This window comes from Plectropomus leopardus, chromosome 17, assembly GCF_026936395.1.
Source record: "Plectropomus leopardus strain MGB_pleo_1.0 chromosome 17, ASM2693639v1, whole genome shotgun sequence".
Taxonomy (NCBI): Eukaryota; Metazoa; Chordata; class Actinopteri; order Perciformes; family Serranidae; genus Plectropomus; species Plectropomus leopardus.
This window is the reverse complement of record NC_142192.1, coordinates 25,936,354-25,952,115: the sequence shown is the minus strand read 5'-3', so window position 1 is coordinate 25,952,115 and position 15,762 is coordinate 25,936,354. Positions and strand designations below refer to the sequence as shown.

Sequence of the window (15,762 nt, the reverse complement as noted above, 5' to 3'; positions counted from 1 at the left end):
TGTTCGCGCAACTAATTCCTTTCCCATATAAGGAGTGTGAGAGGCAGAGGGCAGCATTATAACGAGGAAAAAAAAGATGAAACAACTGTTTTCCTTCTTTTCGTGATGCATCTGGAAGCTATGCAGCAAAGATACGCAATCATGGTATTAATTTTCCCTAAAATGTCCTTGGAATAAAAAAAAAAACATTCATATAGGCTGTGTATGCATCTGCAGGCATGTGCAGTTAAGGAAACATATCAGTGTTGCATGCTTCCTGTTATGTGTCATGTTAAACCGCTTGAAACCTGAGTAAATTGGCTGAATTTCTTTCAAAAACATGTAAAGAAGGAAATGACCAATTAAAGAGAAACTGACCTGAACATTAGTTTAAAAAACAACAAACAAAATATCAAGGGAATTACCTGGGAAAAAAGTGCGTTAAAAATTGTAGTAATTTTGTAAAAATTTTAATATGTAACTTTGATAATTATATAGTTTTCCTACCTTTCTTTTTCCCTAGCTTTTTTTTAAAAAAAAAATCTAAATCTACTTATTTCTTGTAATTTGCAGAAAATTTCTTACAAAGTTGCTGCCTGTTGCCTGTTTTCCCATGTTTTGAAAACATCACACCAGTTTGCTCAGGATTCAAAGGTTTAAATACTTGTGAAAGGCATCTGAAAGCAAGAAAAGTGATGTTGCTCCAGGTTTCAAAGAGTTAAGCATGTTTGTTGGGCTGTCCCACCTTCTGATGTAAGGATGCATATGACAGAAATGTACCTGTTTAAACAATAATTAACATTAAATTAAAAACTCACTTTTAATTTTCTTTTTTTTTTTTTTAAATAATCTGTAGCAATTAATAACAAAATTATATCATTATTCCACATAAAACATGACACAAACTATTAAATTAAATTTAAAAACATTTCTTTGGTATTTTATCGTATACAGTTGTAATGTTAATGCTGTCTAATGTCAAGTTTCTGTTTGATCAGATCATTACAGCCCTTCTTTAACTGTTTTTTATGCTGTCAGGAAAGAAAGTTAAAATTAAATGTCGGGCTCTGTTGTGTATGTCTTACAGATTCATACTCGTCCTATCATCACCCTCCCACAGTCACTGATATAAAATATTTACCGACCTCTCCTTCAATCTGCGGTCTCGACGAGGTCAATATTACATAACTAAAGCGGCATCTTCCACCATCAGTTGTTATGGACGCCATCATCTCACAAATTATCTTAATGGAGCAGCAAAGGACAAACGGTGAGGTTAATGGGCTCATAAAAGTCACAGAGAAGACAAAAACAAATGCGATGATGACTTATATCAGGGTCAGTGGGCGGAATCGGTTAGTGTGTAATGTGGATGAGAGGCAAAATATAATAGAATCAAAAAATGCTCTTACAGTACAAGAAGGACGCATTTGGCATGAAATATTGAAGACAGTGCAGATATACTGAGACGCAATAACAAGCAGCATCATCCTACTGTGAAGGCCTGGTGACAAGTTATAATTTACATCAATAGAGAAAGAAATACTCTGAAAAACAAGCTTGCAATTATGCTTTCAGCTAATTTTGCATGTGTCAGGATTCTACTGTAACTTCATATCTTCTGTTCTCAAGTATATCAAACATTATGCCACCTTTAAAAGCCTTTAAAGTCCCATAACATGGACAATTTACAAGGAAAAAAAAATGCTGAGACAAAGTGGGAAATAAGGACAGTCCTTTGTGGTGAACTTCAGGTCCAACATGAGTGATTTCAGGCTTTCATCTCAACTTTTTGCTCTGAAACACGGCAAAAAAACAAACACACGTGTCCGAAAACGAGAACAAACTGAAACATTTTATTTTATTTTACAGATTATCCAGTTGCATCAGGTCACACAGGAGAAAGGAAGGGTGGAAATCCTTCACTAAAAGCTGATCTAAAGCATCTTAAATTAAACTCCCTTCATTTAGCTCCGCATTCCCTCTATCCGCCTTCACAGTGGACTCCGTCAGAGTCGAGGTCGATTCACTCAATTCTTGCAAATGTTACATGTAACAGAAGAAACGTTTAATTTTGAATTGTCAGATTGGTCTAGAATTAACCATAAAATATCTTTTTATTTCTTTTTACAGTGACTTTTTTTTCGCAGTGAAAATGTGCACAGATAAACTAGAAATGAGAGTGAATTCAATTTTGGCAATTATTCCAAAGACCTTTTTTCTATGATGTGCAAAAAACATGGGAAGAATATAACATTATTTTAAAGTGTTGTAAAATATAATTCACAAGAGAGGGCACTTGGGTGCACTTTCAATTTAGTTTGCCTCACACCAGTCGGCAAAAGAAGACCAGATAAATTCAGCTACTCTGAATAAAATCTATTATTTTCTAAATATCGGCCCTGGTCTGATGACCACCGGGTGCTAAACTAGTGCAGCAGAACTGACATCAGCATGAGAGGACTTAAAAGAAAAAGACATTTTTTTGCAGAATTTTTCAATGATTGCTTATTTCACACAGAGTAGTTGAAGTGAATCAATGGTGTACCCCTTTTAACATTCAACAGAAAGAACAAATGAAAAAGAGACTCAAAATGTGGCCAGTTTCACATGCAAAACAATCACAGACTGAGATGTTACAGGGAAGTTTTTTGGTTAAAGTTTTCCCTCAGTGCAAAAACACCCGTCACTGATACACACACAGTAAACACGGATAAGTCTGTGTTCCTACAGACTTCCTTTGTGTCCTTTTCTTGTTATATTTATGGCAAAACACCCCACAGATTAACCTTCTCATCACGTATGTGGGAAGACAAAATTAGTTTTTAAAACAGTTTCAGGTCTGTCAAGACGAACAACTCACTTTCATCCCATATGGAAGTTCAGTGATGGCTGTTTAAATGTCTAATTTTTGTTGAACATGGATTTCCTTTTTGCGTAATTTTAATAATCCCCAAATTGAATAAACTGTGCCAAAAGGAAAGCATGGATAAAATTGCTCATTCTATTTGAAGCCACACAGATTAGAAGTGGTTGCTAAAATTGCACAGAAATCTGCAAAATTACCTCACAGATTACAAAGTCCCACTTTGCGAACTTACACCATCCTTTTCACTTCAAGCCTACAGGTACGCACCAATAACTGAGGTCCTTCTGGACTTAAGCTGCATTCAAATTTGTGAAAACACATCTTTTACTCCAGAATAAAAAAAACATATTTTTCCTTGTACCTGTAGTGCTATTTAGTAGTCTAGATTATTTTGGTGTGAGTTATTGGGTGTTGAAGATATCAGGCGTGGAGATGTCTGCCTTCGCTCAAATAAAATGGAACTAATTCGATGTCACTGGGCTTGTGGTGCTCAAAGCACCAGAAAATACATTTGAAAACACCAACTTCAGTGTCTCTTTCCAGAAATCATGACACAGTGACTCAAGATAATCCACAGATCTTGTTGTGAGCAGCTTCATGTAGGAACTATTTTCTCTATCCTGAACTACACCTGCTAACTGCATCAACTCGCAGCTGAAAGCTTGCATCTGATGATGGATGAGAGAGTCCTGCACATGACAGCAAAGTCAGGTTTGAAGCCAAATTTATGACTTTTTCCAATAGACTAAAGATTGTAAACACTCTGCAACTGACAACAAAACAGTCTAGACTGATAAATAGTATTTTAGGTAAGAGGAAAAATATGTGTTTTGATTTTGGGGCAAACTGTCCCTTTAAAGTCAAGGAGATTTTCCTTCATTTTGGATGCAGTCAAGTTAAGTTTGTGGCTGAACTTTTCCAACTTTAACCATCACAGATCTCCCTTTTCAATCAACACGTGATAAAATGAAGCTGACAGACATGAAATCAAAGTGCATCGACATCTAATCACAGCCTGAAGGTTGTTTAAAAAAAACACACACAAAAAACTTAAGTGGTCTTCATGGTTCAAGCAAGCATTTCATTAATTAATGTCGAGGTGAGAGAGGATTCGTTGTGTCGTGAAGTTCTCCTCGTTATCGTCTCCGTCGAGACTAAACTCATTAGTGTTGTGTATTCCAGTGTGTCCCAGACATTTCAGAATAAAAGCACGTCTTTTAAAGGATCTTCTGCCTCTGACTGCCATTACTGACAACTTTGCGACTCTTCCATGGGTTAATAACAGAAATAAAAACATAGAAACGGCTCTGAAGAAACATCTTTTGACACAGCAGCCAGAAAAAAATCCACACATACACCCAACACACAAACATGCAGACGATCATTCCAGTATCAAATTGTACCAGAACTGCAACCTGTCACTCTTCATGCACTTTTTTTTTGTTATTTGGAGGAGAGTCCATTGCTGTTGGTAGCTCTTGTTTTGGTTGTTTTTCCTTTCCGACGAGTCACCGTGTCAGCCACGAGCAAAAATCATCAGAGTTGACCATTGGTTTTTACATGGCAGTGTTTGGTAGCATCAGTTTGACCTGGAACAGTGTGAATACGACGTCTTTGTGTGCGTACATGCGTGTCTACGAGAGGCAAGGTGTGAGCGTGTCAAGTGGCTGGTTTTCGTGTCGTTGAAGCAGAGTTTTTAAATCCATAAAGTAATTCAGGCTACTTCGTGCGCCATAAGGGGTAACAGTACATTCGTTATGTCTCTGTGTTAAATTATAGGGGTCTATGTTGTGTTTTTACACCATTCAAAACACAGCATCACCCCCGTTTCTCCGGGAGCTTGTGTTTCCTCCGCAGTGGCTCAGTGTGGGAGCAGGGAAATGTCAGTACAGTGGTGTATTTTCAGTAAAAGTGGGACAACATGTTTCCAGCATGTTTTTTCCTCTTTTTCCTTCCTTAATCCAGGTATCACACAGTCTGTCTTCATGGATGAGAAGTGTGAGGTTTCTGTGTTGAAAAACAACAACAAAACAGGAAGAGTGAGGAGCAGAGGGGGTGTGACAGCAGGAGGAGGTGTGTGTGTGCGAGGGCAGCAGCAGCAGCAGCAGCAGCGAGCTCCCCCCCTCCTCTGTTGCTATAGCAGCTCTTCTCTTTGCTTTTTGCCCCTCACTGGCCCCTGACCGTTCCTCAGGGAGCCGTTCTGGGGCCGCAGGAGATGCCCGCGCTCCTGCTCCGTCCACGGGACCCCACCCTGCCCGTCATCACTGTCCAGGTCAGAGTCCGAGTGCATGAGTGCGGAGGAGGTGGGAGCAGGCACCGGCTTCATGCGGGCTGGTAGAGGAGAAGGACAGACAGACATGATCGGATGTCAAAATGATGAAGTGTCAAAAAATGTGTCAAACTAAGCTGAATATTTCATTTAGTTCTTCTTTAAACAGGTCGTCTGACTTTATCTAGAATAGTAAATATGCTTTGTGTAAATATGCTTTTTTATGCTTTGTGTTAAATGGGTCATTTAACACAAAGCATCACTCACTGGCATTTTGAGCATAGGCGGATTATGAGGCAATTCATATATACAGTGCCTTGCGAAAGTATTCGGCCCCCTTGAACCTTGCAACCTTTCGCCACATTTCAGGCTTCAAACATAAAGATATCAAATTTAAATTTTTTGTCAAGAAACAACAACAAGTGGGACACAATCGTGAAGTGGAATGAAATTTATTGAGTAATTTAAACTTTTTTAACAAATAAAAAACTGAAAAGTGGGGCGTGCAATATTATTTGGCCCCCTTGCGTTAATACTTTGTGGCATACCTTTTGCTCCAATTACAGCTGCAAGTCGCTTGGGGTATGTTTCTATCAGTTTTGCACATCGAGAGACTGAAATTCTTGCCCATTCTTCCTTGCAAAACAGCTCGAGCTCAGTGAGGTTGGATGGAGAGCGTTTGTGAACAGCAGTCTTCAGCTCTTTCCACAGATTCTCGATTGGATTCAGGTCTGGACTTTGACTTGGCCATTCTAACACCTGGATACGTTTATTTGTGAACCATTCCATTGTAGATTTGGCTTTATGTTTTGGATCATTGTCCTGTTGGAAGATAAATCTCCGTCCCAGTCTCAGGTCTTGTGCAGACTCCAACAGGTTTTCTTCCAGAATGGTCCTGTATTTGGCTCCATCCATCTTCCCGTCAATTTTAACCATCTTCCCTGTCCCTGCTGAAGAAAAGCAGGCCCAAACCATGATGCTGCCACCACCATGTTTGACAGTGGGGATGGTGTGTTCAGGGTGATGAGCTGTATTGCTTTTACGCCAAACATATCGTTTTGCATTGTGGCCAAAAAGTTCGATTTTGGTTTCATCTGACCAGAGCACCTTCTTCCACATGTTTGGTGTGTCTCCCAGGTGGCTTGTGGCAAACTTTAAACGAGACTTTTTATGGATATCTTTGAGAAATGGCTTTCTTCTTGCCACTCTTCCATAAAGGCCAGATTTGTGCAGTGTACGACTGATTGTTGTCCTATGGACAGACTCTCCTACCTCAGCTGTAGATCTCTGCAGTTCATCCAGAGTGATCATGGGCCTCTTGGCTGCATCTCTGATCAGTTTTCTCCTTGTTTGAGATGAAAGTTTGGAGGGACGGCCGGGTCTTGGTAGATTTGCAGTGGTCTGATACTCCTTCCATTTCAATATGATTGCTTGCACAGTGCTCCTTGAGATGTTTAAAGCTTGGGAAATCTTTTTGTATCCAAATCCGGCTTTAAACTCCTCCACAACAGTATCTCGGACCTGCCTGGTGTGTTCCTTGGTCTTCATGATGCTCTCTGCGCTTTAAACAGAACCCTGAGACTATCACAGAGCAGGTGCATTTATACGGAGACTTGATTACACACAGGTGGATTCTATTTATCATCATCAGTCATTTAGGACAACATTGGATCATTCAGAGATCCTCACTGAACTTCTGGAGTGAGTTTGCTGCATTGAAAGTAAAGGGGCCGAATAATATTGCACGCCCCACTTTTCAGTTTTTTATTTGTTAAAAAAGTTTAAATTATCCAATAAATTTCGTTCCACTTCACGATTGTGTCCCACTTGTTGTTGATTCTTGACAAAAAATTAAAATTTTATTTCTTTATGTTTGAAGCCTGAAATGTGGTGAAAGGTTGAAAGGTTCAAGGGGGCCGAATACTTTCGCAAGGCACTGTATCTCTATGTGGTATTTTTTCTCCTTGTCACTTTGAGATCATTTTGAGTCGTATTTGGCCATTTCTGTTTCTTGTCAATCATTATTTATCTTTGTGTGTTCCTTATGTGTCTTTTTTTAATCACTTTGTGTCTCTCTGACATAATTTTGAATCCAGTGTAGTCGTTTTTTGTCTTTCTATGGTGGTTTGTGTCACTTTGAGGTAATTTTGTGTCTTTTTTAGATGTTTTGTGTTCATTCTGTGGCCCCTTGTGCTTGTTCTGTGTCTCTTTGAGGTCATTTCTCATTTTTGTCTTATTATGATTATGATTGTGTCAACACATGGTAATCTGAGTGACATTTTGGGCCCCTTGACATGTGACCTGTGGCTCTGTTCAGTAATCCATCCATGAGTATAAGCAGCAAACCATGCGCAACTTACGAATGTGTATGATTCCTGTGACTTTAAGTTTAAAATTTTCAGACTTCTCCTGCTAACATGCAACATGCACTGCAAAAAAGGTGAACTACGATATTTGGTGGTGGCAATGGTGTATATGTGTGTGTCTTACCAGCTCTTGGTGGCTGTAGCTCCAGACTGTCTTGCTCATCAGCTTCTAGCATTTTATATCTGCTTTTGCTTCTGCGCACTTTGCTCTTACGCCTTTCAGGAAATAGAAGCACACAATTATCATCAAATGATGCATATTCTATATGTGTCAAAAGACATTTGTTCATAACCTAAAAATATTTGATATTTTAGAAATTGTGCTCACCTGTTGCAGCAACACACCATCCCCCAGACAACTGTTGCTATAGCAACCACAATCATGAAGGATGCTATAGTCACATAGAGTACACTCCACTCTGAAAATAAAATATTTAGTGAGACACAAGCAAAGAATGTTATTTTTATGTAAGAGAATACATCAAATTCACTAAACAAATAAAATTGTGGTTATCAAACTGTCTTTCCAAGTACCACCACTATGAGTGATGCTGAAATACAGTAACATCAGCCTAACCTAATCAGCTACAGGCAGTTCACACAGGAGGAAGCTTTATTTCTAATCAGAGGATTATGTATTGACTGTTTTTAGCCACAGCCACGCTGTTAGAAAAAGGGGAAGCACTCAAGCTGGTACTTGATCTCTTCCACACAACTCTTATTCATCATTAAGTGCTGTGGAGACTTCACTGCCGCTGATTAACGAGTCACAAGTACTTGTGCTCAGTTGATTGTCATCCACTTCAGTTTCAACAAGGCTGCTTGAAATATTCTCCTCCTGATGTGCACTTCTTCTCCTAACAGGTCCCTTCTGATGCCACAACTGCAGTTTTTAAAAAGATTCATTTTACCTCTAATTACTATCTTGCATCTCAGTTTAGGTCGTACCTAATTCTAGACGTATTTGCATGTTATGTGTGTGAATACGACTATATAGCAGGCTGATACTGAAACAAAAATATTACAGGATTTTATTTTAAAATATATCACAGGAATTGCATAGTTTAAGTATTTTCAACTGAAATGCAGAAATTTTATGGTATCATATATTTAAATAAATGTATTAAATTTCTAAAAATATCTACACGTAAAGTACAGCTGGAGGGAGCTTTCGTGCCACCGGTGCAGGTATCACAGTTTCAGAACGAGCCCAAAATATTCAGTTAAGATTAATCTCATCTCACCACAGTTGCTCTCTGCGTCTCCCAGCTGAGCTCTGATGAAATTCTCCATCCAGAAAGGGTGGCAGACACACCGCCGAGTGAACGAGTCACACTCACCGTGACTCGAGCAGTTCAGCTGGCAGACTGAGGAAGGAGAGAGACAGCAGAGTGTACAGTAGATGACAACATAAAAACAACATATAAACTAATATACACAGTATTATCCATCTTAAATTCATGTCCAGCATAATACCACTTTATTCTGCTTTCAAAGTAGGGCTGCAAGATTATGACCAAAATGATATTCACAACTATTCTCTTGCAAACTATATTTGTCGGGTACTCACTGACTGTATCCACTCGTCGGGCCTTGTAGATGAGAAAGTCATTCTTCTGTTTGCGCAGTTTGTTGCGGAGGCCCAGTGCAACGTTACGGCCGGACAGAGGAGGGCGCCCTGGACCGCCTGACACCAGGAAGACCAAACGAGTACTGTGGACGAAAGACAAAGGGAAAAATACTTTGTTAAATAGAAATGTCCAACAATCAAGCTGAATCAAGAAAATCTCATCGCAGACTTTGCCATGGTTGTGTGTCTCATAAGTTGGTTAGTCAAACAGAGTTTATGATGAAAGATGGTTATAAAGGTACAGAACGACTCACCTGTGCTCATTAAACGCACTAATCTCTCGCACAATGATGTCGCTGTCAAGCACGCCCAGTAAAACCCCGACCTGGCGCAGCAGCATGTCGCGCTGGCGGTGGGAGACCTGGGATACGGAGACCTCCAACACCAGCTCCACCAGGTCACGCTCCCATATGTCTGATAAACAGAGAGGAGAAAATAGGCGAGAAAGGAGATTAATGCACAGAGGAGACATGGACTGGCAGAGGGTGGTAGAGAAGAGCGGGAACGAAAAAGTAACAAGGAGAATAACATGAGACTGATTGCCGGCCCATCTGACACGCTGAAGTCTGGGAAAGAGGCCAGAGCACCAAGTGACGGATTAGTTTCTGGCTGCGTTTGTGTCTGTGCACCGTATGCTGCACACTGACCTGCTCAACCTTCTGCTGTGGGTTGTCAAGTCTCTTGCTGCGGGGAAAACATTTGCATGCACAAACTTATTTACAGGAAAAAATAAACTCCAATACATCCTGCGAGGTAGTTTGTCATCAAATGCTGTAACTACAGTTTTTCTGTTCTTTCTTTTTCTGAAAATAGACTTTAATGATCCCAAGGAAATGTTCAGTATGTGGCAGTGGACAGGGCAAACGCAAAAATAAAGAAGGAGTTTTCTCAGTTGTGTTGTTCACTTCACCTGGTTTGACCTCCACTGTGCCCGTGTCCGTGCTGGTCTGTCCCTTACTGTCAGTGACAGTCAGGGTGAAGCTGTACTTCCCCTCCACCAGGTTTCCCAAAAACAGCACTGCCTGGTGGTCAGAGTTGTTCAGTACATCCTAATGGAGCAAGAAACAAAAATCTTTTTAGTATCTCCTGACACTTTCACTCTAACAGCCGGATGTTGGTTAAAAGTAGCAGTTTTAGTGTGGTTTAGAGGTCCAGTGTGTACGAGTCAAGGGGACATTTTGCCAGAAATGTAATGTAATGTAATAATATATATTTTTTGGTATATAATCACCTGTTACCTTAGAATGAGCCGTTTATATCTACATAAGGAGCGGCACCTTGTCAACCGAAATCGCCATGTTTCACCGCCATGTTTCACCGCCATGTTTCTACTTTGACAAGCAAACACTGGCTCTGGATAGGAGCATCTGTGTTTTAGCATCAGTCAGTGTAGTAAAACCCTCTAAGACGAGCCAAGCAGCTTTGGAAAAACATTATTTTTGCACACGAAACTGCTTCATCCAGTGTTTTTACCAGTTTTAATCACTGACTTCTTGAGAGGAAGAGAATTCTGCGGATAATTCAGCTCCCAGTAAAAACCTCCTGAATAATGAAACTGCAGAATTTCCAATTGAGGGAAATTTCACCTGCTTTTACTCTGCAGTCCTTGCAGCTAGTTGCCACTAAATTCCCCTGAATATTACACAATGGACCTTTAAAAGTTATAAGGTTTTCAGAAAATCCCATGGTGGACCTTTCTTTAGTTTTCTATTCTGTCCAATATAAAATATCATAAACAACAATAATTTGTAATATTCAAATTAAGGCCAGTCTCACCCCAGCAGCAGGGCTGCTATCATCTCTTGTCCACAGGTAGCTGACTCCACCTTTGTCATCGGTGGAGTGAGATCCATCCAGTGTGACGGTCCTGACAGGCAGAGCGATGGGCTGACTCGACACAACATGAGCCACTGGCGGCTGGTCCAGTTCTGGTGAAAAATATTATGAAGGACACTGAATTAACACATTTGTTTGGAAAAACACTCTTACTGCGAAATACAGTATGTTCATTCACTGAGGCTGTTCCAGGTGCAGTAAAAGCACTTGCTCATCTGAACCAAGACTTTGAGCAAAAAATATGTTAGAGAGCAAGTCCTCAGTGTTTTGTACAAAGTTTAGATCACAGTTGCCACAACAGATTGTGGACTGATGATTACCCTCCAATATCATAACCAGCTGTTTTTAAGTGCAGGGGCATTTTTTACCCCTGAGTTTTTCTTCTCACTTTAATGTTAAGAGAAATATCTCTGTCTTATTTACATTTGTGTTGATGAGCGCCCATTTTCTCTAACCAGAATACGCACTTGTTATCTTTTTAGGATCAGTAGGCTATACATTTTCTTCCCTGTTCTTGCAGAAGTGACTCTGAATCCAGCGGGATTGTCATGATTAACAAGTGGCACAATGATTTCTCTCTGAATACCTGTGTTGTTCTATGAAATGAATAGTTACAGTCCCTGATTATGATTAACTGAGCCGGGCTTGAAGCAGTTGTGAAACACTGTATAAACACACAGCCTTGACCCCATTGCAATTTCACTATTACTTCACCAATTAGTCACTTTTTCTCATGTGGGATGCAGAGCTAAGGACAGCATCTGCCAACTGAACCCTGAATCATTTTTCATCTGCCAGAACAGTCAAAAGTAGGCAACATTGGGTAATAGATGCAGATGGTAGATAAGTACATGGTTATAATTTAACTGTAACATGGTGAGAACTTGTTTTTCCCTTCTCCTAACGTGAGTTTTACTAGAGCCCATGGAGGTAAACTTTGTTGGCTCCATGTTTCCACTCCGCATCCTGTGTAACAACACCCCTTAGCTGTTCCAAAATCACTGTAAACCACTGCCTCTAATGGCTTTAAACTACATTTAATATAAGTATGAAAAGGATGCAAATGTTGTATGTTAGTGTAAAATACATTTTTTTAAGCATTCCAAAAGATCCTGCATTTCCTCCATGGTTTCATGTATAAAGAAAAGGGTCAATGCTCCCTTGATTACGGAAGAACATCTATAACCCGCACCTGTCTGACTCCAACAGACACACATGCACACACTCTCCTAACCTTCTCTGACGATGACCGTGACAGTGTCGCTGCTCTGTAGCTTTCTCTCATCAGTTACGGTCAGGGTGAACTGGTACGTGCCGACCTCAAGACCTGTCACCGTGGCAACAGCGCTGTCTGCATTTTCAATCTTCACACCATCAGGACCCCTGATGACGAGACAGATGGTTAGAGACAGAAAGAATGAAAGAGAGAGAGAGACAGAAATTACAGTTGAGGGAAGTGCTGATCCTTGAAATCTGAGGAAAATCTCTGCACACCTGAATCTGTGACAGGTGCATCGGAAAAGGGAGCAAAGTAAAGACAAAGAGAGAAACTCCTGCACGCTGTCCCACTTACTGCTGACATATTTATTGAGTGACAAAAAAAACTGACGTTTTTGTCTATCAGACCTTAATCAGGTATGATGGCAGCATCAGAACATGAACAAATGTTCTGATGCTGCCATTATACCTGATGAAGGTTTGCTAGACCGAAACATCATTTTTTCACTGAATAAATATGTCAGCAGTAAGCAGGACAGCGTCCAGGAGTTTTTCTCTTTGTCTTCGTCGGGGGGAGTACAGAATCAGTTTCTTTTGTAAGTTTCAGTTAAACTGTATAATACTGTAATTGCAGCATAGCTTTCATTTGACTGTGTCTCAGTTATTGCATCAACTTTACAGACGTGTGCAAACATGAATAAGTCTGTGTCTGACTCACTTGGTTTGTCTCCAGTGGTATGTGGCGATCTTCTGGTCATCTCTGCTCTTACTGCCATCCAGCGTGGTTCGATCGACAGGCAGCGTCAGTTCTTTCTCCGGTCCTGCATCTGCTACTGGTGGTTTGTTGTTTTCTAAAAGGACGGCAAGTGAGAGGAAACTAAAAATACATCTCTGTTTTACAACCCACATGAAAGCAACAGTATTAAGTGGGCTGATGGCTGTCAAAAGAGTCTGAGCTGAAATGAAAACCACATGAACCATTTCTTCCATAACCAATGCAAACTAACAAAGAACATCCACTCTCAAATGGAGTCAGTAGTGCAGCATGAAAGCCCTTAAAAACTATGAGATTCTGCACCTAAATGGGGTCAACATGCATAATTCATCCAGCTTTTATCCAAATCAGATCAATGTCAAACATTTTAATCAGAGGTGCAACAGAACAAAATGAAGAATGAGAAGGAAACAATATTCACAATAAATGATACAAACATAAAAAAATTAATAACATCACAGAAAAAAACGCTATAATATAAAAAGGACAATCTGATACGAGACATGAGGGCCAAAGTGTATTATCAAACAGCAGTCCTGAATTGCAACAAGTTTTAATTTAACCACACGTATTTTCTTTCAGATGTTATAACCCACATGGTCTGACCTTGCAGGTAGATGTGTGTTAACATAACAGCTCCTGTTCAAACTCTGCGAGAGTGTTTTACCAGTGTGTGTTTGCAGTCTAAAGTTGACACCAGGTGCTTATCAGGTTGAACGTACATGTGCACCCACGTACACGTCCCATTCACTGAGTTAAAATGCTGTTACCTAAAGGTTAGGCAAATAGAAATTCCACACAGCATAAATACTTACATCAGCTTAACACATTATATAGGTGCAGTAAATATAGCTAGATTATGTACAGTTGGCTCAGTGTGCTCTTCACACTTCATGTGTATATTTGTATATGCCCTGTGGAAGAGAGTGAGGGCAAACAGGAGGTAACAGGTCTTCCTGAGTATAGAGGAGAGGACTTGCTGAGATAAGGAGTTGAGTTCTGGTCACTCTTTAAGTTGCACACAGCTGAACAAATAGACTTAAAAACAGAGCAAATGACTATCAGAAATAAGTTAGGACAGTTGTAAGGAACTGTAGTGAATGTTCTCAGGAGCTGATTAACCAAATATTCCTCTTAACTTTTCACTGAAGACCTTACTTAGAAGTGCTGAGGCTCCATAAACAGAAGCTCTTTGCTCTCCAGTTGTTTACCTGGCTGCACAATGACGGTGACCTGAGCGGTGTCCTGCTGTCCAGCTGAGTCTGTCACAGTCAGCTGGAAGGTGTAGTCTCCCTCCTGCATGGCAGACAGCTGCAAGATCGGCGTCCGTACGCCCTAAAAAAGCACAAAAATATGCCACTGTGAGCCATGATTCTCTTCTCAAGGGTAAAAATAAACTGAAATATGAGAATGGATTGGATGCATTACAGTCCTATAGTATCTCACCTGCATCTCTACCACCTTGTCTTTGCTCTCGGGGCTGAGGGACCACTCATAGGACAGGGAGTCATGGTCATCTGTGCTTTGGTTGCCGTACAGAGTGATGGAGTTGCGTGGCAACTGGATGACCTGAATAACGATAGAGGAAAGACAAGGTTTAAATTATCAGGACTGCACTGGTGTGGACTCAAGGTCAAGGTCTTAGGGTCTTTTTATTGGCATTAAAAGTTATACTAATACAGTTAATCACATGTAATTGGGAAAAAAATAAAAGTAAACTACTGAACATTAACACAAAATCTGTTTTTTCAACCACTGAGGGCTTGTAAAGACACATCCAATCAACAAACAGACATAAATATCTTTAAAATGTCAGAAAGAACCATGGCAACAGAAAATGCTTCAGACCTGGTTAGGGCCCGCATTGGCCACAGGCCGGTAATCCTTGGCTTTGTTGACTAAGAGTGTGGCTTGTGTCGAGTTTGTAGCTCCGTCTGAGTCAGTCACTGTCAAACTGAGAGAGGACGTGAGGTTAAATACACAAACTGTATGCCAACCAGAAATGTAAACATATTTACTGCAAAGTTAACTTGTCTTTTCAAAATACTTGTGAAAGATTGGGACTTCTAAAGGTTAAAACAATGTCATCCATCTCTACAGATGACGGAGGTCCACCTGTACCTAAATGTGTAGTTTCCAGGAACCAGACTGGTGAGTGTGAGGACAGGCGTGTCGGCAGAGACCTTCTCCTCCCTCAGGGGACCTTTAACCTCTTCCCAGTGCCACGCCACCACCTTGTCATCGTCTGTGCTCTCTGTATGGAGGAGAAGGACACAGAGGAGGAGAGGCACAGGTGAAAAAGGCAGGTAAATGAATTTAATAGGATGACAGGAAATAGTGGCATATTTTAGGTGCATGGCCTCTCTCTTTGGCCAGTGATAAATATGTTTGTGCATATCACGTGGGACACTCACGGCTGCCATCTATGACCGTGGAGCTGGTTGGCAAGGAGATCTCCTGGAACTTTGGGGAAACTACGGCAACAGGTCGCTTGTTTACCCGGGGCTCTGTCGGGTGGAAAACAAGAAATTAACCAGCATACTGGAGCTGTGCGACCGAGGCAGTTTGCACATCAGTGGCTACCTCGGCAAAAGTCAGAAATACAACTGTGTGTGGGAGGAAAGCAGCATCGTCTTCCAAATGTAATTAGTCAACATGAGGCAGAACTGTGCACTGATTCCTGACAATTTGGTATCATTTACACTGGCAGTCAGGAAAAACAGCACCATCAAACATTAGTCACGGCCTTTAAAAGACCTAATGCAGCTGAAGAGTCACACCGAATTACAGCTTAGTTTAATTAGAGGGAGCATGTGTACT

General features: G+C 40.6%; 1 protein-coding gene across 3 annotated transcripts in view; it reads right to left on the bottom strand.

Annotated features, from left to right (window-relative positions):
* Window positions 1-1,807: 1,807 nt before the first annotated feature.
* The window catches only part of kiaa0319l (KIAA0319-like ortholog), a 28,718-nt gene continuing 14,763 nt past the window's right edge, over window positions 1,808-15,762 (bottom strand). For all 3 annotated transcript variants that reach the window (XM_042506312.2, XM_042506310.2, XM_088090060.1), the window contains exons 11-25: window positions 15,357-15,449; window positions 15,064-15,196; window positions 14,791-14,896; window positions 14,389-14,511; window positions 14,154-14,277; window positions 12,886-13,018; window positions 12,184-12,332; window positions 10,890-11,041; window positions 10,024-10,162; window positions 9,368-9,527; window positions 9,054-9,196; window positions 8,728-8,850; window positions 7,812-7,902; window positions 7,608-7,699; window positions 1,808-5,179 (exon numbers count right to left, since the gene is read on the bottom strand). In XM_042506312.2, coding sequence (XP_042362246.2) covers window positions 4,983-5,179; window positions 7,608-7,699; window positions 7,812-7,902; window positions 8,728-8,850; window positions 9,054-9,196; window positions 9,368-9,527; window positions 10,024-10,162; window positions 10,890-11,041; window positions 12,184-12,332; window positions 12,886-13,018; window positions 14,154-14,277; window positions 14,389-14,511; window positions 14,791-14,896; window positions 15,064-15,196; window positions 15,357-15,449 — 1,958 coding nt within the window. In that variant the 3' untranslated portion in view covers window positions 1,808-4,982. The remainder of the gene's footprint in view (window positions 5,180-7,607; window positions 7,700-7,811; window positions 7,903-8,727; window positions 8,851-9,053; window positions 9,197-9,367; window positions 9,528-10,023; window positions 10,163-10,889; window positions 11,042-12,183; window positions 12,333-12,885; window positions 13,019-14,153; window positions 14,278-14,388; window positions 14,512-14,790; window positions 14,897-15,063; window positions 15,197-15,356; window positions 15,450-15,762) is intronic.